Here is a 27,991-nt window from a genome sequence, read left to right on the forward strand (position 1 = left end):
ATTCCCCAGGGCTAGCTCTAGCACTACAAACATTGCTAACGTGGGAACATGAATAATGGCTGGTAAACGCTCAAGGAGGAATCCAAAGGTGTTCTCCATGTAAAACCAGTGCTGGGATTTTTATTTTAAATTTTTTTTTTTTTTTTTTTTAAAAAGAAGCTGCAATTATCTGCAACACCACCAGCCTGATTTGGTCTTTCAAGCCGCTCTGGGGAGCCTCATTTGCGTAGAGGGGAAGAGAACAGTTACTGCAGGCTGCTCCTCTAGTAGACAGGGTGGAGTAACTCCAGGGTGAACTGGAGCGTGCAGATTCTGCTGGGCCTCAGGGTAAATAGGCTGGCATGCTTAACTTCTTTATATAATTAGCTGTTTATTGGAATCAAAGCGCAGTAAAATGCCTGCTAATCCTTCTGCACAGACCAAAGAAGCCAGGGCCTGAACTGGGGAACCCACTCAATTTTGATTTTGGCAGGGTGCCAATAACAAAAAGTTCTTGAGAAACTGACTAAGCTTGTGATCTGTTAGACTGCCAAATAAGTTATTTAAAACCGTTAGATTAGAATGTGGTGCAGCAGTATCGCTCACAAAACCCTGTCAGAATTTTTGCATTTCCTCTCATATCCAAAAACAATGGGTCTTGGTATGTTACACATTTAACATGCTTCCAACATCAAAATATGGAGAAAGAAAAAGATCCATGCATTACCCTAAATCGTGCCTCTCTAAAACAGAATGGCATTGGAGAGGTATTTATAAACTGAGAACTAGGATTCCCTGCTAAGCCACACAGCAGACCTTCAGAACTCTTCAAAGTAGAAATTTATACTCTAATTTTAGAAAATTCCCTTTTTCTGTAAAAATTCATCAGATCAATACTGGAAAATTCTATTATCCTATCCTGATTTTCTGTCATAGCACAGAAGTAATGCCTTATGATTTCAGCCAAATTTCTCTCACAAAACTCAAAATGATCTCTTATGGCTGAGGGGAATATGATAGACTATAAAAACATGAAAAGATTTGAAGAGGTAAATGTCTCGGTTATTTACTCTTTCAAATAATAGGAGTAGGGGACATTCCATAAAATTAGCAAGTAGCACATTTACAACAAATCAAATAAAATTATTTTTCACTCAACGCACAATTAGGCTCTGAAACTCATTGCCAGAGGATATGGTTAAGGCAGTTAGTGTAGCTGGGTTTGAAAAAGGTATGGACAAGTTCCTGGGAGGAGAAGTCCATAATGCTCTTAATAAAGTTGACTTAGAGTAGCGATTCTCAACCGGTGTGTCGCAACACACCAATGTGTCGTCAAGCACCGGCAGGTGTGTTGCGGCTCCCGGTGTCCCACTGCCCCACTTGTGCGTCCTTTCTCCCCAGGAGCGGGGCTGAAGAGCGGAGAGACCCTGTGCGCCGCCGCCGGAGGCCAGGCCGGCGGGGCCAAAGAGTGAAGAAACCCTGTGCACCACCGGAGGCCAGGCTGGCAGCGGATGAAGAGTGGAGGCCAGGCTTATTGGGCCAAATAATGAGAAGAGCATCCACGTGAGCTTGTGTGTGTGTATACGAGTGGCAGCTTTGTGTGCATGTGGTAGAATGGCCGCCTGGGTGTGTGACTGGCAGCTTTTGGGTTGTGGTAGAATGGGAGCAAGAGCATTTGTGTGTGATTGAGAGAGAGAGAGACTGGTCAGAGGTGATGTGTTTCTCAGAGACAGGGAGGTGACTGGTTGTGTGCGTGTCAGAGACAGAGACTGGTCAGGGAGGAGACTGGTGTGTGCGTGTGAGAGACAGAGACTGGTCAGGGAGGTGACTGGTATGTGCGTGTGAGAGACAGAGACTGGTCAGGGAGGTGACTGGTGTGTGCGTGTGAGGAAGAGAGACTGGTTAGGGAGGTTACTGGTCTGTGTGAGGCAGAGACTGCGTGTGAGTGACTGGTTGTGGGCCCTAAGGAAGAGGACTGTGAGGACAGAGCTTCAGCAGCCACTGCTGCTTCTGTTATGTGCTATTGGCCTGCAAGGGAAAGGAGTAGGAGATTGCTGGAGAGGGTAAGTAAAGGTGGCTTTTTAAGTTTATTTTTCTTGATTGACTGCCATTTTAATTATTGGGTATTATGTGATGTGTCTGCTGTTTTGAAATATTTTATTGATATTTGGACAATTTTTAATCATTTTTATGAGTCTTTAATTGTTGGATGTTATTCTGTTCATCAGCTGTTCTGAAACATTTATTAGTATAGTTTTATAATCATTTTTGAGTGGGGATCTATGGCATGTTGGCTTGCTCTGTTTTCCTAATAGGAAATGTATTAGTGTTTAGTGCCTGGTTAAATATTTGTAGTGTTGCCTTTTCATAGATAAGGTTGTTACTGTTTGAGTGTGTTCCATAATAGAGGTGTAACTTTGTGCAGGTTAGTTTGTGTGCATTATTATGTTAGGTGCTATAAATCTCTTCATTTCTCCAGGTTCGCACTGCATGCAGAGTGGCTTTTTTTGGTTTTCCATTCCAGTTTGTCTCCATATTTATAATTTGTGGTTTTTCTGTACTTGGTGATGGTCAGTTCTAGGTGTGTGACTAAGGTGAGGTATTTTACTAGCATGTAGGCATTTGTATCAATCTTATTTGTTGTGTTTTCTCAATAGAACATGCATTGGTGGTAAATTACTGTCTTTTCATAAGGAAGGCTATTGTGCCTGCCAGTAGAGTCTGTTTTCCTTTTACTGGGATGTCATCAGAACCAGAATATCTTTTTTTATATGGTGAGTTGTACAGGTAATGCTCTGGTTCTGCTCTGCACCCATTTCTGGGGGGCGAAGGGGTTCCTGAGGGTGCAGGATGTATATTTACATTTTGCCTCGTGAAGGTCACATGTTCAGTGTGTCACGCATGCGAGAACCATCTGTCAGGTGTGTCCCGGCCAAAAAAAGGTTGAGAACCACTGACAGAGAATAGACACTGTCATAACTGACATCAGTAGCATGGCATCTACTTAGTGTTTGGGTACTTGCAGCCTGGACTGGCCACTGTGGGGGAAACAGGATGCTGGGCTTGATGGACCCTTGGTCTGACCCAGCATGGCAATTTCTTATGTTCTTATTATTCAGTTCTTGATTTGCCAGGTCTGTGACTGGATATATGCTTTTTTTTTTTCCCCCATATGTTGAAAAGATTCATTTTCCAGACCTGGTTGCAATTCATTACCTACCCCAATATGAAACAAAAGGAGATGCTGTATTTAAAGCTTTAAATGTTTTCCCCTTATTTCTCCCTCCTGATGAAGCCTAGAATTTAGCTGAAACAAGGCTCCTTGCTGGGGACTCCTTTCAAATTACCATTAACTGGCAGTTTTTCAAATTATTTATGGATGTTGACAGCTCCATTTGAAAAGTGCTTTTAGAGTTTGAAGTTAAAATCAATAAAGATGGTTAGGGCTCGGAACCGGCTGGCAGTGATGAGCTAAAGGACACTTTGACAAAGATCACTGTGCTTCCTTTCTGTTACGGCTATGGCTGCTGTGCAACCGCCTCACCACCAGGGGTCCCTCTAGAGCTGGCTCTCCTGACGGGCCCAGTCCATCTCCCTTGTTCACTCTATGTTCAGGACTTCCCTTTATATCCCTGCCTGGCAGTTCCCTCAGTGCTTCGGCATCGAGCTTGCCTGGGCTCCCTGCTCTAGCCTTCCTTGCTTGCTGTGCGTGTGGTCTTGGACCTTGCTTTGCCTCGCCTTGTGCTGTGTGTGGCCTTCGGGCCTTCTACCCTGCTTTGCCTCGCCTTGCGCTGTGTGTGGCCTTCGGGCCTTCTACCCTGCTTTGCCTCGCCTTGCGCTGTGTGTGGCCTTCGGGCCTTCTATCCTGCTTTGCCTCGCCCTGCGCTGTGTGTGGCCTTCGGGCCTTCTACCCTGCTTTGCCTCGCCTTGCACTGTGTGTGGCCTTCGGGCCTTCTGCCCTGCCTTGCTTACTGCGGGTGCGGTCCTCGGGCCCTCTGCCCAGCCGTGTGAGTGAGGCCTCTGGGCCCTCTGCCCAGCCGTGTGAGTGAGGCCTTCGGGTCCGCTGTCCTACTGTGTGCGTGTGGGGCCTCCTGGCCCGCTGCCCTGCTGTGTGTGTGGCCTTCGGGCTCTCTGCCTTGCCATGCGTGTGTGTGTGTGGCCTTCGGGCTCTCTGCCTTGCCATGCGTGTGTGTGTGTGTGTGTGGCCTTCGGGCTCTCTGCCTTGCCGTGTGTGTGTGTGTGGCCTTCAGGCTCTCTGTCTTACTACTAGGTGCCCTGACCCAGCGTGGACTCTGACACTGTTGCTTGCCGCCTGCCTTGACCCTGACACTGTTGCTTGCCTCCTGCCCTGACCCAGCCTGGACTCTGACACTGTTGCCTGCCTTGACCCAGCCTGGATTTTGACACTGCTTCCAGCCATCCCTATCTATCTCCACCTGGAGCCACCCTTCTGGGTGGTGTTCACAACACCAGAACACAGCCTGAGCGAAACACTTTCTGCTTTAAGAGCAGTGTAAACCTTTCAGCACACCAGTTTCTTGCTTTATATATTTCTGCTACAGGGTTTAAAATTGTGAGCTAGTAATAGAATATTATAGTCAGGTGTGAATAATACATCAAATATTTTAATACATTAATTTTGCTAATATTTCCTCATATACCATGTTCATTTTCTTATTTCTCTCCAAACGTTTACTACTGTACACAGCAAGGGAGCAATTTTCAAAACAGCCCACATAGTTACAAAGCATATGGGTATCTCTGAAATGACCTGCCTAGTGTGCTCAGGGAGAATATCTGCATGTTTTATTGCCCTTACAAAAGCCTTTGATTCCATCTGGCACCTTGGCCTCAACCCTGAAATACAATAAACTGGAACTGGGGGAAAAAACCTATGATCTAATTAAATCCATGTACTCATCCATCAGCTGTAAGAAGAAAGAAAGAAAAATCCAAACGATGCAGACAAACAGCTTCAGACAGGAGCGAGGAGTGAGACAGATGTAAATCTAGCTGCACCCTCTTCAATATCTACATCAATGATTTCTGTACAGCACTGGAGGGATCCCTAGCTGCAGGACTAAAGCTGTATGACTCAGAAATCAAATGCCTGCTGTATGCAGATGATCTGGTCATTCTTTCGCCCACCCCAGGTGGTCTATATGAGAACCCAAATCTACTAGAAACCTACTGCAAATCATGGGCCCTACAAGTAAACCTGGAAAAAACAAACAAACAAAAATATATGATTTCCCAAAAAAGGCCCAAAAATCTCCAACACAAATTCAAATTCTTCCTAAATAAATAAAAAGCTGAACATAGCCTGAGGTTAAGTGCATCTGGGAGTTTTAAATTTGGCTATAAAGACACTATTAGAAAAAGCTCCAATAGCCTTATATGCAGCAAAGAAACCTTTGGAAAAATACAACCCCCAGTAAAACTGCTATTAAATTATTTGATAGCATCATTCTACTAATCCTCTTAGCAAGAGTGAAGTTTGGGGCCCATTATTAACCACAAACTATGCAGAATGGGACAGAACCCAACAAAAATCCTACTCCTCCAGTTCTGCAAACGGATATTATTCCATGTCCACAGAAAGACCTCTAATAATGGGTACAGAGCAGAATTAGGCTTCCCCTTACTACACATTATGCAAAAAATAATATTCAAATTCTGGTGTCATCTCACTAAACAGCGACACAAACTCCCTCCACTAATAGGCACTCTATGAAGTAAAACAAAATCCCGGGAAAAAACCCCCACACTCAGCACTTATGTAACAAACCTGCCGAGCAAACCAGCACCTACATCTGGAGATCAAACTACAACCCAGCCTACGAAAGGTAGCGATGTAAATATTGCAACATGCCCTAGAACACCAATACATCACACCTACTGGGTGTTGCAAACTGCAAAACAGAACAAGATTCTGCTAGCATGCATTGTGTGTGTAGGGATCTGCTTGTTAGTCTGCCAACAGCTCCTACAAAGAAAATACATGCTAGCAGAATACCTCACCTTGGTCACACAAGAAAAAAAACAGATACACCCTCATCAAACGCAGAATAAGTGACTACACATTAGAAACAGATGCAAAAGCTGAACTGGAAACCCCAAGAAGTCAGACTGTGCATGCAATGCAACACTGGAGAAAAAGAAACAAATGCATTTCCTCCCGTACTGTGAAAAATACAAAAAATATCTGAGATGTGTATTTCCCACAGCTAACAGAGAAAATAGACTTCCCACTAAAGAATGGGCAGGAAAAGCTTTTATAATCCTGGCAGAAAGAGGCAAAACAGCATCTATAGCTGCAAAAACATGTGGGATCCTGTCACTGGGCCAGAAATGAAACCTGACCAGGGACAATAAGGAGCAGCACCAAAACCTGAGACGTGTTCCTGATTCTGTACTTTCTGGAACCTGAAATTTTACTTGTTTTATTGTTTTATAGTCTACTTTATTTATCCTGGACTCAGGACCAGTGGGCTATGCACCTCTGCCAGCAGATAGAGTCGGAGCAAGCTGACCTCACAGTATATATACTCCTGCAGTGACATCAGCCCGCCAGTATTCTCTTCCAAAGCAAGTGTGAATAGACTAGCAAAAAACTTGATTAAAAACAGTCAACCAACAGGAAACACTGAACTCAGATAATGAATACATGTACCACAATCTAGAGACAGGATGAACACTTACCAGTAATCCTCTGGAACACACAGCCTCACAGGAGGACCAGTAAACCAATCATTCGGCAGCCAAAGGTAGGAAGCTGAGTTCATCTGTCTACACTAAGGAAAATGAAATTATCAGGTAAGTAGTAATTTCTCTTTTCCTTGCGGGTAGACAGATGGACTCAGGACTAGAGGGATGTATCCAAGCTACTCCCGACTAGGATGGGAGGCTGCCTGCAGTCCAGTCAACACTGCATGTGCAAAGGCTGCATCCTCCCAGGCCTGTACATCGGGACTAAGTGTGTAAGAAGGACCACGTTGCAGCTCGGCAAACATCGATGGGAGACAACAATCTAACCTTCACCCATGACACTTCCTGAGCCCTAGTGGAATGAGCCCTAACCTGGAGTAGGCAACGGCTTTTCAGCCTCCACACATGCGGCCGTGACTACCTCCTTAATCCAGCGAGTTATCGTAGTCCACAAAGCTTCCTTCCACCATGAACTACAAACAGGTGATCAGTCTTTCAGAAAGGTTTAGAAACCTCCAGATACTGCACAACATGTCTCTTGACATCCAAAGGACGCAACAGGCGATACTCTTCCGCATCTTTCCCCTTATCCAATGATGGCAAGGAAATGGACTGATTCAAGTGAAAATCCGAGACCACTATAGGCAAGAAAGAAGGAACAGTACGCAGATGAAATCGCTCCTGGAGCCACCTGAAGGAACGGCTCCCGGCAAGACAAGGCCTGCAGGTTGGAAATTCATCGCGCACAACATATCGCCACCAGGAACACTGTCTTCAAGGTCAATAGCTGAAAGGAAAGGCTATGCAGCAGTCGAAACATAGGACACACCAAGAAATCCAACACCAGGTTAAGACTCCACAAGGGAACCAGTAACCGTAAGGGAGGACAAAGATGATTCACTCCCTTCAAGAAATGAGTCACATCAGGCTGAGATAAGGATTCACCATTGACCTGGTCTCAAACATGCAAGAGCCGCAACTTGTACCTTCAAGGAATTAAGGGCCAACCCCTTATTTAATCCATCCTGTAAAAATTCCAAAATGAGAGGGGACTTCACTGAACGAGGAAGAACACCTCAATCCTCACACCAAGCCTCAAACACTTGCCAAACATGCACATAGGTTAAGAAAGTGAAGAACTTCCAGAGCACAAAACAAGGTGGCAATCACCGCAGAAGAATAACCATGCTTCACAAGAGAGCCCCTTCAAGGGCCATACCGTAAAACAAAACCAAGTTGGATCTTCGTGAAGGACAGGTCCCTGCTGCAACAGATTCTTGTGCGGCGGAAGACGAAGGGGAGACCCTACCATGAGTCTCCGCAGATCTGCAACCACAGTCTTCTGGGCCAATCCGGTGCTCCCTGGAGCACCATCCTCCTGTGGCCTTCGATCCTGCGAACTATTCTGCTCAACAGGGGCCACATGGGAAAGGCATACAGTATCTTATCTTCCGGTCAGACTTGCATGAGAGCATTGATACCCAAGGACTTTGGATCTCTCCTGTGGCTAAAGAATCAAGAAACCTTCGCATTGCAAGAAGTCACCAGCAGGTCTAGGAAAGGAAGGCCCCAGCGATCCACTATCAGGTGAAATGCCTCATCTGAACAACACCCATTCTCCCGGGTCCAGACTCTTCCGGCTGAGAAAGTCTGCTCTTACGGTGTCTTTTCCTACAATGTGAGAGGCTGAGATCGTCTGAAGATGCCCTTCCACCCATTCCATAAGTCGGTCTTTTTCCAGCGACACTTGCTGGCTCTTGGTTCCTCCCTGCCGATTGATGTAAGCCAATGTCGTTACGCTGTCCGACATTATTCGGACCGCTTGACCCTGTAGTTTGCCATTGAACTGCAAGCACACCAACCGGACCACTCAGGCTTCCAGGCGATTGATGTTCCAGAGAGACTCTTCTGTGTTCCAGCACCCTTGCGCCATTAGTTCCTGACAGTGTGCTCTCCAACCCAGGAGACTCACATCTGTTGTGAGAATCAGCCACTCCGGCAAGGATATGGAGACTCCCTCTCTCAGATGAACCTCCTGCAACCACCATTGCAAGTGAGAGCAGATTTCCATCAGTAAGTGGAGCCGAACTGAATAGTTCTGTGACTGTGAGTTCCAATGAGACAGCAGGGAGCGCTGAAGTGGACACATATGTGCCCTCACCTATGGCACCACTTCCAGGATTGCTGCTATCAAACAGAGTACCTGAAGATAGGACCACACTGTCGGGCGTATAGAGTTCACCAAAAGACGCACCTGTGACATCAACTTCCAAATCTGAGCATCTGGCAGGAAAACTTTGCCTTGCCTCATGGCAAACCAGACATCCAGATACTCCAGTGACTGAGATGGCTGAAGACTGCTCTTGACTAGGTTCACCACCCAACTGAGCTCCTGCAATAAGGAGATCACCTTGCGGATCACCAGGCAGCTCTCTTCCAGAGACTTGGTTCAAATCAGCCAGTTGTCCAAATACGGGTGTACTAGGATTCCATCCTTTATTCAACTCCTCTGCCTCCACCACCATAACCTTGGAAAACATTCTGGGAGCTGTGGCTAGACGAAACTGCATCGCTCAAAACTGATAATGGTGCCCCAGCACCGCAGAATACAGAAAAACGCTGGTGCTTCAACTGGATGAGAATATGAAGGTAGACAAATTATATCACAATGATAGGATGGACCAAAATTGGTGAAGGGTTGGCATTATAAGTTAGAGAGAGCACAGAGTCAAACAGGATAAAAGTTCTGTAGGAAAGAAAATGCACTGTAGAAACTTTATGGATAGAAATTCCATGTGAGAAGGGAAATAAAACAACAGTGGGGGTGTACTACCATTCACCTGGCCAGAATGAACAGAAAGATGATGAAATGCTAACAGAAATGAAGGACACTAACAAAATTTGCAACACAGTAATAATGGGAGATTTCAATTACCTCAGTACTGTCTGGGTAAATATCACATCAAGACATGTAAACGAGGGAAAATTTCTAGATAAAGTAAATGATTGCTGCATGGAACAGCTGACACAAGAAAAGACAATAAGGGGAGCTATCTTAGACCTAGTCCTTAGTGGAAAACATGATTTGGTGCAAGAGCGCTTGTCAATAGTGATCATAACGATCAAATTTGACTTGATAACTGAAGGGCGGACACCAAGGAAATCTGTGTTAGACTAACTTTCTAAAGGAAACATTCTAAAGGGAACATTCAAAAAGAAGCTCAAAACTTGGCTTTTTACAAAAGCCTTCACTTAAAGGTCTCTCCCTTTGGGATAGATTCACGCATTTCTTACCCCATTACACCAGATGTCTGATGCCATATACATACATTTCCTGTTAGCTGTACTTTAATTTGCACTCATGCTTATTAAGTCGGTCGTAACTCCGAGTTTGTTGTCCGCTATTTGTTATTTATAATAATTTCATAATTTTAAATTTTGCTGACTGTTATTTTTGTTATTTGTAATATTTTAAACTTTAAGTCTTCCTCAGCTTTATCTATAAGTTCTCACGAAGTTAGCCCTGTTATTTGCACCCTCTTACTCAATGTAATTTCTTGTTTCTTAATTTTCCTGTTCGATGTAATTTTCTTGTTCGATGTAATTTCCAACTTTGGTTCTATGTAAACCAACGTGATATGTACCAGTACATGAACATCGGTATATAAAAGCTCTTAAATAAATAAATAAATAAATGATAAAATAAGGAAGATGGTTAGGAAAAAACTGAAGGAGCAACTACAAAGGTTAAGAGTTTACATCAGGTATGAATACTGTTTAACATATCAGCTTGAAAGCCCAGATGAGATATACTCCATGCATTAAAAAAGGTGGAAGGAAGGCCAAGTGATTGCCAGCAATGTGAAAAGGTGAAGAGAGAGAGGCTATTATAGCTAAAAGAACCTCTTTCAAGAAATGGAAAAGGGATCCAAATGAAGAAAACAGGAAACAGCATAAGCACTGGCAAATTAGATGCAAAGCATTGATAAGGAAGGCAAAGCCAGAATTTGAAAAGAAGCTTGCTGTGGAAGAAAACAACTCATTAAAACCTTTTTCAGATACATTGGAAGCAAGAAGCTTGCAAGGGAATCAGATGGACCATTAGTTGATCGAAAGGTAAAAGGGGCATTAAGGGAGGACAAGGCCTTAGCAGAGAGATTACATGAATTCTCTGCTTCGGTCTTTACAGAGGAAGATGTAAGACAGAACCCATGCCAGAAGTGATATTGAAGGGTAATGATTCAGAGGAACTAAAACAACTTGCAATGAACTTGGAAGATGTAATAGGGCAAATTGACAAACTAAAGAGCAGCAAAATCACTTGGGCCAGAGTGCTGAAAGAACTGAGAAGTGAAATTACTATTAGTAATCTGTAAATTATCATTAAAAGCAGCTACCGAACCTGAAGATTGGAGGGTGGCCAACCTAATGCCAGATTTTAAAAAAAGTGTTCTAGGGGTGATCCAGGAAACTACAGACCAGTGAGCCTGACATCGGTGCCAGGAAAAATGGTTTAAACCATTCTGATTGTTGTTTTTGATTCTGTAAACCGTTGTGATGGCTAAACTGAATGACAGTATATAAAAACGAATAAATAAATTCTAAAGAACAAGATTACTGAACATATTGATAGTCATTGTTTAATGGGACAAAGCCAACATGGATTTAGCCAAGGGAAGTCCTACCTGACCAATCTGCTACTTTTTAAAAGCGTGAACAAACATATAGATAAATGTGAGCCAGCTGTTATACAGTGTATCTGGATTTTCAGAAAGAGTTTGACAAAAGTACCTCTTGAGAAACTTGAGAAAATCAAAAAGTCATGGTACAGGAGGCAATGTTCTATTGTTGATTGAGAAATGGTTATAAGATAGAAAAAAAAAAGAGAGAGAGTGAGTAGGACTAAATGGTCACTTTTCTCAATGGAATGTCCCTGGGATCTGTATTGAGACCATTGCTTTTTAATATATTTATAAATGACCTAGAGATGGGAATGACAAGTGAGCTGATCAAATTTTCTGAGAATACAAAATTATTCAAAGTTGTTAAATCACAAGAAGATTGTGAGAAATTGCAAGAGGACCTTGGGAAACTGGGCACCCAAATGGCAGATTATATTTAATGTGGACAAGTGCAAAGTGATGCATGTAAAGAAGAGGAATGCAAATTATAGCTACACAGTGCAAAGATCCACATTGAAAGTCAACATCCAGGAAAATGTTCTAGTCATCATCTGGGATAATATGTTGAAATCCCCTGCTCGGCATGCAGAGGCAGCCAAGAAAGCAAATAGAATTCTAGGGAGTCAGTTGGACCTTTAGATGACCAAGGCATTAAAGGGGCTCTTAGGGAAGATAAAGCCATTGCAGAAAGACTACATGAATTCTTTGCTTCTGTGTTTACTAATCAGGATGTTGGGGCGATACCAGTTCCGGAGATGGTTTTTAAGGGTGATGAGTCAGATGAATTGAATCAAATCACTGTGAATCTGGAAGATGTAGTAGGCCAGATTGACAAACTGAAGAGTAGTAAATCACCTGGACTGGACAGTATGCATCCCACAAAAATTAAATTTCAGATTTATTACTTAAAAATTGTAACCTATCTTTAAAATTATCCATTGTACCTGAAGACTGGAGGGTGGCCAATGTAACTCCAATATTTAAAAAAATGCTCCAGGGATGATCCAGAAAACTACAGACCAGTGAGCCTGACTTCAGTGCCAGGAAAAATTGTGGAATCTAGTCTAAAGATCAAAATCACAGAGCATATAGAACGACATTGTTTAATGGAACATAGTCAGCATGCATTTACCCAAGGGAAGTCTTGCCTCACAAATCTGCTTCATTTTTTTGAATGGTTTAATAAACATGTGGATAAAAGTGAATCAGTAGATGTAGGGTATTTGGATTTTCAGAAGGCGTTTGACAAAGTCCTTCATGAGAGGCTTCTAAGAAAACTAAAAAGTAATGGGATAGGAGACGATGTACTTTCATGGATTACACAATGGTTAAAAGACAGGAAAACAGAATAGGATTAAATGGTCAATTTTTTCAGTGGAAAAGGGTAAACAGTGGAGTATCTCAGGGATCTGTACTTGGACGAGTGGTTTTTAATATATTTATAAATGATCTGGAAAGGGGTACAACGAGTGAGGTAATCAAATTTGCAGATGATACAAAATTATTCAGAGTAGTTAAAACGCAAGTGGATTGTGATAAATTGCAGGAGGACCTTGCGAGACTGGAAGAATGGGCAACCAAATGGCAAATGAAATTTAATGGGGACAAATGCAAAGTGCTGCATATAAGGAAAAATAACTCATACTGTAATTACACAATATTAGGTTCCATATTAGGATTACCAACCAGGAAAAAGATCTAGGCATCATAGTGGATAATACATTGAAATCATCGGCTCAGTGTGCTGCAGCCGTCAAAAAAGCAATCAGAAGGTTAGGAATTATTAGGAAGGGAATGGTGAATAAAATGGAAAATATCATAATGCCTCTATCACTTCAAGGTAAGGCTGCCCCTTGAGTACTGTGTACAATTCTGGTCGCTGCATCTCAAAAAAAAGATATAGTTGCACTGGAGAAGGTACAGAGAAGGGCGACCAAAATGATAAAGGGGATGGAACAGCTCCCCTATGAGGAAAGATTAAGGAGGTTAGGGCTGTTCAGCCTGGAGAAGAGACGGCTGAAGGGGGATATGATAGAGGTCTTTAAAATCATGAGAGGTCTAGAACGGGTACATGTGAATCAGTTATTTACTCTTTCGGATAGTAGAAAGACTAGGGGGCACTCCATGAAGTTACAAGTAGCACATTTAAGACTAATTGGAGAAAATTCTTTTTCACTCAACTCACAATTAAACTCTGGAACTCATTGCCAGAGGATGTGGTTAGTGCAGTTGATGTAGCTGGGTTTGAAAAAGGTTTGGACAAGTTCCTGGAGAAGTCCATTAAATGCTATTAAACAAGTTGATGTAGGGAATAGCCACTGTTATAACTGGCATCAGTAGCATGGGATCTGCTTGGTGTCTGGGTACTTGCCAGGTTCTTATGGCCTGGACTGGCCTCGGTTGGAAACAGGATGCTGGGTTTGATGGACCCTTGGTCTGACCTAGCATGGCAATTTCTTACTACTTACTAATTATTAGGAAAGGAATAGAGAATAAAACTGAATATCATTATGCCTCTGTATTGCTCCATGGTTCAATCATACTGAGTAATGTGTGTAATTCTCGTTTCTGCATCTGAAAAAAAAGGTACAGTGGAATTAAAAAATGGTACAGAGAAGGGCAACCAAAATGTTAAAGGGGATGGAATGATTCCCCATGGGGAAAGGCTAAAGAGGTTAGGGCTCTTCAGTTTGTAGAAGAGATGTTTGAGGGGAGATATGAGAGAGGCTATAAAATGAGTGGAATGGAACAGAAACGCAAATCTGTTTACGCTAAGTACAAAGATATGGGGACATGAAATGAAGTTACTATGCAATACATTTAAGACACCGGAGAAAATATTTTTTTTAATCAATGCATAATTAAACTGTGAAATTTTTTGCCGGAAGATATGGTTTAGCTGGGTTTAAAAATGTTTGGACATGTGTCCTGAAGGATAAGTCCATAAACCATTAAAGTGGACTTGGGGAAATCCACTGCTTATCCTTGGAATAAGCAGCATGGAATCAATTTACCTTTCAGGATCTTGCCAGGTTCTTGTGACCTGGATTGCTCACTGTTAGAAATAGGATACTGGGCTTGATGGACCTTTGGTTTGACCTAGTATGGTAAAACTTTTGTTCTTATTTTGACATTTTTTAAAATGCAGCTATAAAACACCAAAAAATAGACTTTTGTTGTTGGGAGAGGCAAATCCTCCCTGTCTGGTGGTTTTATGAGTCTCCCTCTCATATACACTTATTAGCCTTTTCTAGACTACTGTTTCAGTGCTGATCTGAGGGTATTTGTCTGGGAAGGTATCTTCCCAGTCTGTTCATTACTACTTTAGCAGATATTTTGATGTCAAGGTTTAACAAAAATAGATGACACAAGCTAGGTAATTCCTTACCCTTCTCTTTTTGTAAATTAAAGTGACAGAGGCAGAACTGGAAGAGCTAGGCAGCCAGCCCTAGGGCAAAGGACTATTCAAACGTGTGTTATAAATGGATGTGACATTTTCTATTGAAGCAACTTGTAATATTCAATCCTGGGGCCTTGGATGAAGACATTGCACAAACAATGTTTCTGAATGTCGTTAGTAAGTAGATTAAATACATCTTTCTCTTCAAATGATAAAACAGAAAGTTTTAAAATTTGAAAAAAACTTCCAAATTTATACCATTAACATCCTTTTCTGCGCGTATAATTGCTTGCTTGAGTTTGTGAAAACCTTATTAATTTAGATGGAAAGAATAACCTTTCCACCCTTATTTTTGACTGCTAAAATAAATGTTGGGGTTTTATATGGATTAATCGGCCTAACAAGCAATTTTCCTGGCATGTTACCATTTAACAAGAATCTATGTTTACGAAACTTGGCCAAGCACCAAACCTCATCATTCAAGAGTTGTATTCATGGCTGATCTAGTTGCCTCCCATGAAAGCATATTTTCTATTTTTTCTTTTCGGAATTCCTTCTATATGACTTCTGTTCTAAACAAAAGATTTTATAAACTACAAGATTTTTTTTCTGCTTTTTTATTTTTTTTTATTTTTTAGTGCAATATCCAAGGATTACTTTTCTAATCCTTAAGAAAATGGGTCAGACAGGTAGATCCAAACTGATCCATACTAGAGGGTAATCTGAGAAGGAATCATTTTGATTTTTGCTTTGTTGTTCTAAGCAAACGCCCTTTGACTATCAAAAGGTTATCTATTCTGAACACAGATCCATAAACATGAGAGAGCAAGGAGAAATCATTTTTCAGCCGGATTCAAAACACACTGAGATACCAATTAAGTAATTGCCTGCATAAACAATGTTGCCTCTTCCTCCCAGCTTTTCAAATTTTAGAAGGGAGTTTATCCATTACAATCCATCGGACAGCTAAAGTCCCATCCTATTATCAGCCAGCCATAATCTAAAGAAAGGATTTTTCTAAACGTTCATTACAACTTCCAGGGCAAATATATTTGGAGCCTTAAATTTACATACTACTCTTTGCTCTCCATCCAAAACTCATTAGACTATATAATTAAAATGTATTTTTTAGGTTTTAACTGATAAAACACCAATAGAACACACCTCTGGTGCAAATCCCCCAGCAAAAGCAAAACTAACAGTTTACTGGATAAAGACCACCAAACCCAGTACTCTCTCGAGCCCTCCCACCCTCCCACTCTGTCTTTGTGCCTGTTGCCTATGATGAGTGATGGAGCTGGGGGGCAAGAGGACAGAATGAGCAATGGGTTACCCAAAGTGTCACAGAGAAGAATGGTAGGGACAGAGGAAAGGCACGTTAGTGAGAGGGAAAAAAACCTTGAAAACAACAAATATGCACCTACATTAAATTCTAAAAAACAGCTAAAGAAAAACGAACTTATAAAATCACAGACATAAAAACAAAGCCCTGACGATAATATGCCTCCTATCTGTACCTCCAGTAGTTTTCACAGGAAAAAAAAAAAAGAGGGCCCAGATTCATGAACCAGAACTGCAATTTCTCTCTGCCTCAGGATGCCGAAAAGTCTTTATTCATTTTCAGATCTTCTTTCTGGTCTAAATGAAATTTCAGACCCATAACCGATATTAGCAGGTAAGGACTACTCAAGCCCACCCCTTTTTCCTCCATACTGTGCTGTCCCCGGTCTTACTCGAACTGAGGTCTTCCCACTTCCAGTTCTTGTTTTGGCTCCCATCAAACTTCACCAGAACTGCGTTTCCCAACCTTTTCACACCCAAGGCACCCCGACATTAACAACAACAACAAAAGAACGTAAGGCTTGCCATACTGGGTCAAAATGTTGGGTGGCTCTCCAGCTTCCATGGAACAGGCAGTGCAGACGTGCAGAGGCAGTGAAGAAAGCCCCACCAGTCTCTCTCCCAAATTTTAAAAACGACGCAAGAAAGGGGCAGCAGAAGAGAGAAGTTTGTGGGGTGCAGGCAGCTGGCTCGGTTACCTCGGCTGCCGCCTGTTGGCCGTCAGAGCTTCTTCCCTGCTGCCGTTTCCAGCCCTCAGAGTGAATCACATTCAGTGCCCAATGCATCCCGTCTTACTCATCCTGGAGATAAAACAGTGGCTTGAAGGCCTCAGAATCAGGTAAGATGAGGAGTACTGCGTGCACCGTACAAAGCGGGTCCTTCACGCTGCCCATTAATTACCACACCCCAGGGCTCATGCTGCAGCTTGGAAGAGGCGGCCTAAGTGACTACCCATTCTCAGAAAGGAGTTCCTACCCGTCTAAAGGCCTCCTCTGAGGAGCTGAGAGCAGAGCCCTGAGCATCAGGCAGCGGTGACTTCGTGGCACACCTGATCAGGTCTGGAAGCACACGGCACACCCTTCCAGGGGCTTACCCCTCTCGCAGTGAAACAATACTTTCACACATGCCTTTTCAGCTTCCTTTCCTTCACTTTCTTATTGAAAAACTATTTTCCACTGAATGAAAATCTGAAGGGCCAGAGAGAGGTTACTTCTGAATGTTTATGAATAAATCTTCTTTTTTCTGTTCAGTTATGTCCCTACGTATGGCTTATAATGCACACTACCCACCATTCTGGCGATTCCCCACTGCCCTCTGAATTGCCTCCACCTTCTCAATGTCTTTTGGTAAATATGAATCTTCAGAAATGAATACAGTACTGAAAGAGGGGTCTGATCAGGGACAATATTACCTCCCTCTTACTCTGCATGCACCCAACTGCTTTCTCACAGTGATTGGTTACTTTGAGGTCAGAGATGACCATCACCCTCCCCTCCCCTATTTGGTAATTGCTAGGTCTTCCCCTTCAAAATGGTATTTGGTCCTTGGCTTTCTGCTTTCCAAATGCATTTTTTTTAAAGATAAAAGCAACCAAGCAAGCTGTCTCTGAAGTAACGTAGGGCCAGAATTCCATCAATATTCAGTGACAGCAAGTTCAGAAAAGTCATATTACCAGAGGAAAACTTAGTTATACACTATCATTTCCAAAGAGAGAGCAGCTCATGGTCTAGCCACTTCCTTAGACCTACTGAGAGATAAATCATACAGAAAACTTTATCTGGAACATTTTGCACTAAATGTGAGTTTAGTGACCGCGTTGAGCATATGCCAACAACATAGGCTAGATTCACTTGTCAACAAGGCTGCAGGCAGAACAATTAGAAAATGCTTCATTAATCCTCAAAATGACAGCAAAGCAACAAAAGGTTGATCAGCTTTTAAGGGAATGTTTGGGGGAAGACCCAGGAGGCTGAAGTATTTATTTATTTATTTATTTAAAGTTTTTCTATACCGGCATTCGTGATTAAAAACCACATCATGCCGGTTTACATATAACAAGGGGGTGTGAACAAAAAAAGAGAACATAAACAAGTGCAAAGAGTTCATAAAGTTACATTACAACAAGGATCATATAACTGGGGAGAGAATTAGAGTAAGATAACCGAGCAGTTAGGATTAACTATTTACATTATATTGTGAAGTCTCTTATAAGATGTTGCTGTCATTCAATTGTATTCAATTCAATTCAAAGTAGCCCAGACAGATGAAGATAAAAGCGCATCATAGATCTGAATGACTCTGCAGGGCCTGTATCTTCTGCTAATAAGCAGGTTGCGAATACAAATAAACATAACAAATAAACATACTTTTAAAAAAGTCTGTATGCGAATGCTGGAAGTCTGAGTAGTAAGGCTGGAGAGCTGGAACGTATACGTGATAAACTAAAGCCCTGAATTATTGTACGCAAAATCAATTAATGCTAAATATTTTAATCAAAAATGTCTATATTAAAATGGTGCGGTGCGTATAACTACAATCCATTCACAATTATTGTACACAAATTCACAGACACACAAATCGTACTTAACATTCCGTATTTTCAATTAAATTATAACATATCCAATAAACCCTACCGGCATACGCCGCTACAACACTAATAACAGGATTCTAAGTATCAGACACTAGATAATTGATTTTTTTTTGTGGGGGATTAATTGGGATCAATTGAAGGGATTTTTTGGGATTATCCAGTGTCTAATATTTAGAATTCTAATATTTCTTCTGCTCTTATATGGGCAAGACCCCAAATGTGCTGCATGGAAAGGACCCCAAAACAGGATTTTTACATAGAAAACCACTGGAAACCGATGAAAAGGACCACACTGTAAGAACTGGGAAAAGGTTCCGCAGTTCCAGAGACGTGCCCTGAAGGCCCGTGTGAAAACTGTTTTCAGGGGCGTCTGGAAATAACTTGCTTCACATCTTCCAATAAAATTGCTCTCAGTCCTGGAAAATCTGTAACCTAGCCAAATAGAGCAGGGCACATTTTATTTGCCTTTTCTGAAGTTCACTGCAATATAACCCCCCCCCCCCCTCGGTCTTCTTCGATAAGAAAGAGATATTGAGTATCCTGAAAGAGAAAATCTTTATCTCCTAGTATGCAAGCTCTTGAATTTTCCTGCCAGCATTAAAGATAGTGACCTAATCAGCAAAATTCAGTATTTCTGCAATTATCAGTCACAGACTTGTGTTGTTTTGGTTACGTGCACCGATCCTGTGTGTATTCTTTCACAAATATTTATTTTGGGGCCACTTAGTGTTAATGCTTCCAGTAACCATTCTGTGCAAAGATTCAGCAAATCTCTTATCTTTTCACCTCCTCCAGGACCCTAGAAAAAAACATTTTTCAAATCCTCTATTTTCTTCATATTTCTTTACTGTATTTTAAGCTCTGTAATCTTACTATTGCTGTTTGATCTTCACAATTAGACACTTCATCTCAGTGATTCTCTGCTTGAAGTGAGAGAGATGTGCGCACTGTAGTTTGCAGCTGAACAAAGCAAGTTTGCTTATCATAAATGGGGTTCTCCACAGACAGCAGAATGAATTAGCCATGATACGTGGGTGACATCTTCTACAGTGAACAAACCCATTTCTCTAGCTCAGCAAAGTTTTTACTGCTGAGCATGTGCAGGAGGTCCCATGCTGCACAGTGTACCTCTCCAGGGAGGTGGGTGGGTATTCATCCTGCTGTCTACAGAGATCCCCATTTATGATAAGCAAACTTGCTTTTTCCATTCACAAGAAGGGCTGATTTAATCATGACATGTGGAGAGTCCCAAGCTGAGAGTTGCAGTGGAGCACTTACTGAAAAAAAAAGATCCGGATCTTCTCCCTTCCCCGCATGGACAGTGGACTACTGAATGTGGTTAGAGCAGTTAGTGTAGCTGGGTTTAAAAAAGGATTGGATAAGTTCTTGGAGGAGAAGTCCATTACCTGCTATTAATCAAGTTGACTTAGAAAATAGCCACTGCTATTACTGGCATCAGTAGCATGGGATCCACTTAGTGTCTGGGTACTTGTAGCCTGGATTGTCCACTATTGGAAACAGGATCCTGGGCTTGATGGCAATTTCTTATGTTCTTAAAATTACTACCCTAGTTACTGCTTTTAGCTCCTATGCACCCTCTCTCCTGAACTTGCTCCCACTGGATATGCACAGCAGGTCGTTATTTTCTATTCCACAAAATTTTTAAAACGTGGCTTTTTGAGCAAGCTTTTTCTTACTTGCTGGTTTAATGCGCCAGCCACCTGCTGGTGCGCACTTCTCTGGGACAGGGCCTAATGGCCGCTGTCCCAGCCAGTCCCCGCCCAAACTCTGCCCTCTGGCCTGCTTTTTGTTGGCCCGGCACTTCTACGTGTAACGGGGGCTACGTTCGCAGCCAGGTCTATTCTAAAATGTGTGCAGTGTGCGCAAGGCCCAGCCCAGCCGTGTGTGGGCCCTTTAAAATCAAGCCTTAATGTAGCACAGGGAGAAGTACAAATAGTACCAAGACTCACAGTTTTGAGGACTCAACAGTCTTGGTGATCTTCTGCCACTCTTCAAGGAACAGGTGAATTTTCCTCCTATCAGAGGGGTTGAGGTCTGAGGATCAATACTCAAAGACCAGTCTTAGGCTGAGCCTGCTTTGACACTTTAGGTCAATATCTTTCAAGTGGACATCCTCTAACCAGAAGAAGCTACTGCAAACGTACAGGAGGGGAACGACATTGCTAAAATTGGCAAAAGGGGTGTCTCTGGAAGAAAGAACACTTATAAGTGAAGTAAGAACTTCTAGAGTAAGAAGGCTGCTCAGCCTCTATAGATAAGGAATGAATGGCCACATGTTGCTCCTTAATCTAGGCAATGGTTTCTCTAACTTTGTCCCAATAGCAGTTAATAGACTTCTCCTCCAAGAACTTATCCAAACCTTTTTTGAACCCAAACCACATGTTCAGTAGGTGTTTCCATACTCTGCAGTATCCAAAAAGCCTCTGCATAGGTATTTTTGTCCCCATGGATGTTGACTTAGATCATCTTACTCAATTTTTCCACGAACTTAGAGTACAAGAGGTCTTCTGGCAGAAAGAATTCTCTGGCAGGTCAGGTAAGGTATCCGAAGGGATCCCTTAGACTTCCTCCTCCAAATCCAGAGGTGAAGTGACATGTCCATGATCCCAATGAAAACAAAGGTGATCAGGGAGGGGTCTTTGATCATCTTGGAGGAGTATTTCCCAGGGAATACTCTAGAGATGGCATCCTAAACTCCACCTTCAGACTGGCTGGATTCCTCCACAGAGAGGGATGGTTGGTGAGGGCTAGATCCCACTACTGGTACCTCCAATAGGAGCTCCTGGAGGAGAGAGGGACTCCCCCTTATGGGAACAAATCTGACATTTTAGACAGGAGAAATTCAAGGGTGCACACTATCACTGGCCACTAACAGGTAAAGAAAGTCTTCACCAATTCAGCCACCTAGTCTATGGGCTGTTGTGCCCTTTGACCCAGAGTTGGAGAAGAGATATTCTCTTCTGAAACTATTACAGGGTCATCCTCTGAGAAGCATGTACTGGATAGCAGGAAGGGGCACCATCCTGGGTTAACTTTGCTGATGGCCACATAGTGACCAGAGGCACAGTAGAGCATACTGGGTGTGAAGTCTCCAGATGAAGCCCATGGGTCAATGGAAGGGAAGCAGCTCCTGGAGGCCCAGCGTCCTGACCAAGGAGATGAGATGGAGACAAGGGCACCTACATGGAGGAAGATAACTGCAAGGAGTCTCTTCTTGGTCCTCTCCAGGCTTACTCCTGCAGAGAGTCCACTGAATATGCAGATGGTGCTGGGGGTCAGTGATGCACTGACGTCTGCCTCTGCAGTGCTGACTGCACCACTGATTCCAAGGAGTGGTGCTCATTTTTCTTCTGTGCAGATGGGCTCCGTGAAGAAGAGGAGATCATGGGCTCTGTGCCTGATGCTTCCATATCTTGCTTGATCCATGATTTGTAATGGATCTGGAACTCAGCGCTGAAGTTGGGGGAGCTTCGCCTGAAGAACTCCTGCTCTACTTTGGGAGGAGGAATGGCTCTGACCTTGGACCGCACTGCCGAGTTCCTCCATCTTTCAGGCTCTGTTCCTCCGGGACCTCTGTGCCATCCATCCCCAGTCATAGCAATTGGCTGAATCATGGTCAGGACTGAGGCATCTGTAACAAATATCGTGGCTGTCGATGACAGACATCTTGTGGCTACAGACAGTTCTTGAAGCCACTGGATGTGGCCTTTTCAGTGCCATACATCCTGCGATAACAGGTTTGGGGTTTTTTGGTAGCACTGAAAAATGCTGTTCAGGGATTTGAGAGGCAGCGAGGCAACTCTAAACACAAGTTACTGAAGAACTTTCAAAAATTTAAAATGACAAAAAAATGAGATGCAGAGAAGGTATACGCCTGAGTGGAAGCTCAAACCAAAAAAAAAAAAAAAAGACCAAGGGGCTCATGCGACAGCCTGCAGGCGGGAACACCCGTGCATACTCAGTAGTAAATAAATTATACCGAGCAAGAGAGATGGGTCTGTTCGGCACCATCAAATGATATCTCCCACGTCATGGCTCATTCAGCCCTGCTCGTCAATGGAGAAGTTATTCTTCTAACAGTGGAAATTATTTTTGCAACTTCCTTTCCAATTTCTTGAGGGTCAGTGACAGATTCTCCTGCGGCGGATACCAATTCTATTTTGGAATCCTTCAACCTTGCCTTTTCCCTCTCCTTTCTTACTATTTTGTGCAAAATATAAAACTCATAGACTGTGATTCATCTTTCCATGCATTTTACACACTAGACTTGCTACTTTTTTTTTATTCAGACAGGCTAAGAGCTAAAAATGAGGAATTTTATGCAGGCCCCTCTCTTAGGGGGCAGAATGCATGATCTGAGATTTAAATATGCATTATTTAAATGAGCCAGATCATTATTCCTTTTCGGGCATACAGAGTCATGCCAATGGCATAATATGTAAGTTCACAGAACATGTTCAAGAACTGTCAATAAGATCTGAGGGCAAGAAGTCAACAAAGCTGCTCACTCTTCAGTCATAACCCTGTCGATTAAATATTGTCTCAAAAACTCACACAGCCTCCCTAGAACAGGGATGGGCAATGTCAGTCCTTGAGTGCCACAAGACAGTTGGGTTTTCAAGATTATTTACACTGAATATTCAAGAGATGTATTTGCATGCACTGTCTCTATTGTATGCAAATTCATTTCATGCATATTTATTATGGATATCTTGAAAACCCAACTAGCTTTTAGCACTGGAAGACTGACGTTGCCTACTGCTGTCCTAGAACATAAAGAGAAAGTCAGCACCAAGACATATACAGAAAATGCCTTCCCAGCATCCATATTAACACCTGCAACAGCTTAGCAAGGGGCAAAGCATGAAGAATTGCTGGCATGGGAAGTAAGCATATGTGATGATATTGCAGAACACCTTTTTCTGTGTGTGCTTATTTTATACATCACAGAACAGTTTTCCAGCCTGTTAAGGCACAGCATTGATCCCTTGGCTGGAAAGCACTCTTCCCTTATACAGACCATTCGATATCCAATCCCTGTATTGCTTTCCTTACTTTAATTTTGGCTTTTGTATGGAACCCTAAATGAGAGCACTGTCTCACAAACTATATAGACACAACAAAGAGCTTCCAGTTGAAATGGGTACCCGAGGCAACATGGGACAAATTGACAAGCTCAAGGTCACAAGAAGTGACAGGGCAGGATTTGAGTCTATGTATGTATTTATTTAGCACTTTTATAGCCTGAAATTCGTTGGGAACATCATACCGGTTTACATATAACATTAATGGAGCAGAACATTGCTTTACAGGTATGCTACTCCAAAACCTTGCCCAACACACTCATAACCCAAACTGGAAAAGGGACCTCTATGTTAGGAAGCACCCAATTTTTCAGTACAATATAGGGAGTCCTGAACAAATCTGGTCCAGATCTAGGAGCCATCTCCAAAATGTAGGTGCCACAAATGAGACTATGGCATCGGGCAGGACTAAATATCTTCTTCTATGTATATAATGCACTTGGTGCCAAAGGTTGTCTGTCACTAGCTGGTGGTGGCTGCAAGGGCTGTACTGGCCTACATAGACCAGACTCAGCAGTAGGAGGGGGTAAAGGGGTATGGTGAAGAGGATAGGCTGGGCATGGGGATACAGAGAGCTGAGGGAGGGCTGGGCTCAGCTGATAGATGTTCCCTTCATCTTCCAAGAAATACAAAATATATACTGCATCCCTCATATGAAGGGACAAACATAAAAGGAGATTAATATTCTACAACTTCCCCTGGAGATCACCCCCATATATTTGCTGTTCTTCGTGGCACAGGCACACATCTTGCATGCAGAAAAAGCTTCTGGGTAATCTACCAGTCTAAATGGTTAGAATCATCAAAGCAATGGCTAGAAAAAGTATGTGCTCGGTCGGCTGCACCTCAGAGAATATGATGAAAACAGATGTTTTACATTAATTACTTTCTATTCGCCTTGAACTATGGGGAAGGCAAGTTATAAATCAAAAAAAATAAATGTGTGCTCGGTGTGCAATGGATTGGGGGGGGGGGGGGGGGGGGGGGGAATCACATTTTGAGAAAGCAAACTATAAGCCATGCATGGTGATACATGCTAATGTTTGCAGGTTTTTACTGCAAATATTCCTTCCAGCCTTGTATATTGAAATACTTATCGTGCGCATCAATCTGATGCGTTACCATATATAATTTTTCTGGGACAGAGGGAGGCATAGCCCTTTAATCAAGCAATCACACTGGAAGCTTAGCACGCTGCAAAATTAAACACCACTACAGAAAAAGTTAGTAGGTCTTGTAACATTTTTTTTTGTATCTGTTGATCCTACACATAGTTCCATTCCCTTTGAATCTTCCCATCTGTCTTGCACAGATGGTCTTCAGTATTGCCCTCCCCCCCCCCCCAAATATACAGGCCCAATAGTAAGACGTACTGTGGCCAGGAGCAGAATGTAGTTCTCTGAAAAATCTTTGCACAGTCAAAAAGTTGATGGTGGCAAGGTACATCTGGAAATGCCAGGGGGATTAAGAGGGCCAGATGTTTGGACAAGGGCCATATTTAACATTGGAGTATTGCAGGGCTTTGCAGTTAGACATAGGAAGATTGGCTGCTGGGTATGAACTATATAGGAGATCCTGTATGCTCCTCTACCCAAGATGGGGTACAGAGGAAGAAGATGACAAACCTGCCTTTGATAAGGACTGATATCTTACAAGTAGTCAGGCCCAGATTTAAGGATAAGCAACTGCCTCTGGCACCCAATTTTTATAGCTGCCAAAGTGCTGCCAGTTTGCCACCAATCCAAGCTGCACCACTGTCCTCTATACCAGCGCCGGCCTACAGCAACAGCTTCAGGAAACACGTTTAGTGCAGGGCTTGTGAGCCACTGCGTGCTCAGCAGCTCTGAGGCACCCTGCCCCTTGCGCAGGATTACATGGTAACAGGATGCCCTTGCAGGGCAAGGCACTGCAGGGTCTCCGGGAAGCAAGTTCAGCGCGGGGCTTGCGAGCTCTCCTGTGCTCAGAGGCCCTGCAGCCCCCTGCCCCTCGCTTGTGTTTCCATGGTAACAGGAAGCCCATGCAAAGGGAGGGGGATGGGCACACCAGGAGGGCTTGCAGGCTCTGTCCTGAACTTGCTTTCTGCTGCAGGGTCGACACCTATATGGAGGCCAATGGCAGCAGCCGGGGCTCCTCCAGGGTGAGGGGGGGGGGGGGGGGCCCCGGGAGAGGGGGAAGAACTGGACAAGGGCAGAGAGAGCGGGCGGCTTCTTCTCTCTCCAAATTCCCCCATGCATGGTAAAGCCCTGCAATCAGTCACATTCTGCATCCAGCAGCTGGGATATGGGCAGACTGGATGGGCCACTTGGTCTTTTTTCTGCCGTCATGCACCGTTACTATGAGTGACAACAAGGCCAGCAGATACCCCAGCACTCCCTCCAGCAGCCCTAAAAGAGAAGGCCAGGAGCCCAGAAACCTAACGGCCGCCGGGCTGCTACGCGACTAGCGTTAGGAAGCCCTCCAGAGCGTGCAGTAATGCGTGAAACAACAAATGACAGGCGGTAGTACCTCGGCATTGAAGTCTCCATTCTCCCCCGTTTCACTGATGCTACTGAACATGAGAAGCAACAGGAACCTCCAGCCCAGGCCGGCCAGCTCCTCGCCGGGCCCTTTAAGATTCATGCTGCCAGCACAGTCCAGGCACTTTGCTCGCTGTTGCTTTTTTTGTTTTTATCTCCTCCCGACCGCTCGTTGGAGAGTTTTGCGACGCTCCCAGCAGGGGCTAAGCTCCGGAGCGGAAACCCCCACGCCGTCCTCTCCGTCCCCCTCTCGTGGGGGGGGGGGGGGGGGCGCAACCAGCTTAGGGCTCTCCTGAAAATTAGGCGAAGAAATGCGCAAACCAGTCCTCAAACGATCAGTAGAGAGAGTTTTAGACGCCTCCCCGATTGCAAATAATTATTAATTAAGCAATATTCCGAAAGTTCCAAACACACACAAAAAAAAAAAAAACCAAACCCGATAGCGTAAGATAAAGCAGCTTTTTTTTTTTTCTCTAGGTGTCTCGTCTCATCACCCCCTAAGCTCTTGCACGAATGCTCTCCTGGTGCGCGTTGCTTATGTTTGTCCAGGGAAGGCCTTGCAACTTCTCCCCTTTGTCTACTCCCGAACCGAAAAGGCAAACGGCTCTGCTCGGAGGGCAGGCTGCAGCTCCCGGGGACTCCCAGCCGCCGGATCGCAACTTTCGAGGACCAGGGATCCAGCGCCCTGCCCCTAGTTGGGAAATGGTGCGTCCAGCTACTCCCACTCTGCGACTGCAGGTCCAAAGGGCAACAGGAGCCGCGCTGCTGCCTCCCTCTCTCTCTCTCCCCGGGGACTAGGGAGGTTGGGCTGGAGATTGGAGCGGCTGCAGCAAGCTCGGCTCCCTGGATCCTGCTCCAGCGCTGCTCCCTTCCCACCGGGATCGCCCAGCCCTGCGCCTGTTGGGCTTTTTTTTTTTTTTTTTTCTAGCTTGTCCCTCTTCCCACGCTCCCCTGGCTCAATTACGTTGGATCCTGTTCCTGCAGCTCTTTCTACTTGCCCCCGTCGAGCTCCCCGGATCTGTGGATCGAGCGTGCCCTGTCTAATCTCCGTCTGTCCCTCCTGCAAGGGCTGGGTTCTTAAAGGAGCCGCAGGAGCTCTCGGTCACCTTTCGGTCCCTGAAGACACTGCAGAGGTGGGGGGATTCTTGGAGGGGATTTGGGGAGGTGTTAGCGAACCACCGGTTAAGAAGTCAGGATTCTTAAAAATATATATACAATAGATCCCAAACTTCAAGACTAATTTACAGCAGCGAGCAGCTGATTTTATATATACTGGCGCTTAATTCAAAAGCTCATGAACTCTTAGCCTTCATTTATTTAAACTCCTGAAAACAGTTGCTATTTTAGATGTGTTTATTGTTTCCACTCTAAGGGAAACGTAAACCTACCAACCTGCTGATTTTCCAGGGAGGGTGTTCTATTTTTAGACAAAAAAAAAATTGAATACAAGGATTTTCTGACATGCACACCGAAATCTAGTGAGGCAAGTGTTGCAGTAAACAGGATGAACTGACCAGGCTGAAAAGTTGTGAACAAACTTTTATATTCATGACAGGATTCATTTTCAACACAGCACATTTGGTTTTAAAAACTGTATTTGATGCTTCATGAAAAACTGTTTATTTTCCTAATCCCGAAATAAAAGTACTGAAGCCACTTCTTGGACGAGT

At 43.6% G+C, this 27,991-nt stretch overlaps 1 protein-coding gene across 1 annotated transcript in view; it reads right to left on the bottom strand.

Moving 5' to 3' along the window:
• The window catches only part of MMP15 (matrix metallopeptidase 15), a 96,283-nt gene extending 68,914 nt beyond the window's left edge, over window positions 1-27,369 (bottom strand). Inside the window, exon 1 of the mRNA XM_029609259.1 lies at window positions 26,311-27,369. Within this exon, the coding sequence (XP_029465119.1) occupies window positions 26,311-26,424 (114 nt within the window). The 5' untranslated portion in view covers window positions 26,425-27,369. The remainder of the gene's footprint in view (window positions 1-26,310) is intronic.
• Between the last annotated feature and the right edge of the window lie 622 nt (window positions 27,370-27,991).

This window comes from Rhinatrema bivittatum, chromosome 7 (assembly GCF_901001135.1).
Source record: "Rhinatrema bivittatum chromosome 7, aRhiBiv1.1, whole genome shotgun sequence".
Taxonomy (NCBI): Eukaryota; Metazoa; Chordata; class Amphibia; order Gymnophiona; family Rhinatrematidae; genus Rhinatrema; species Rhinatrema bivittatum.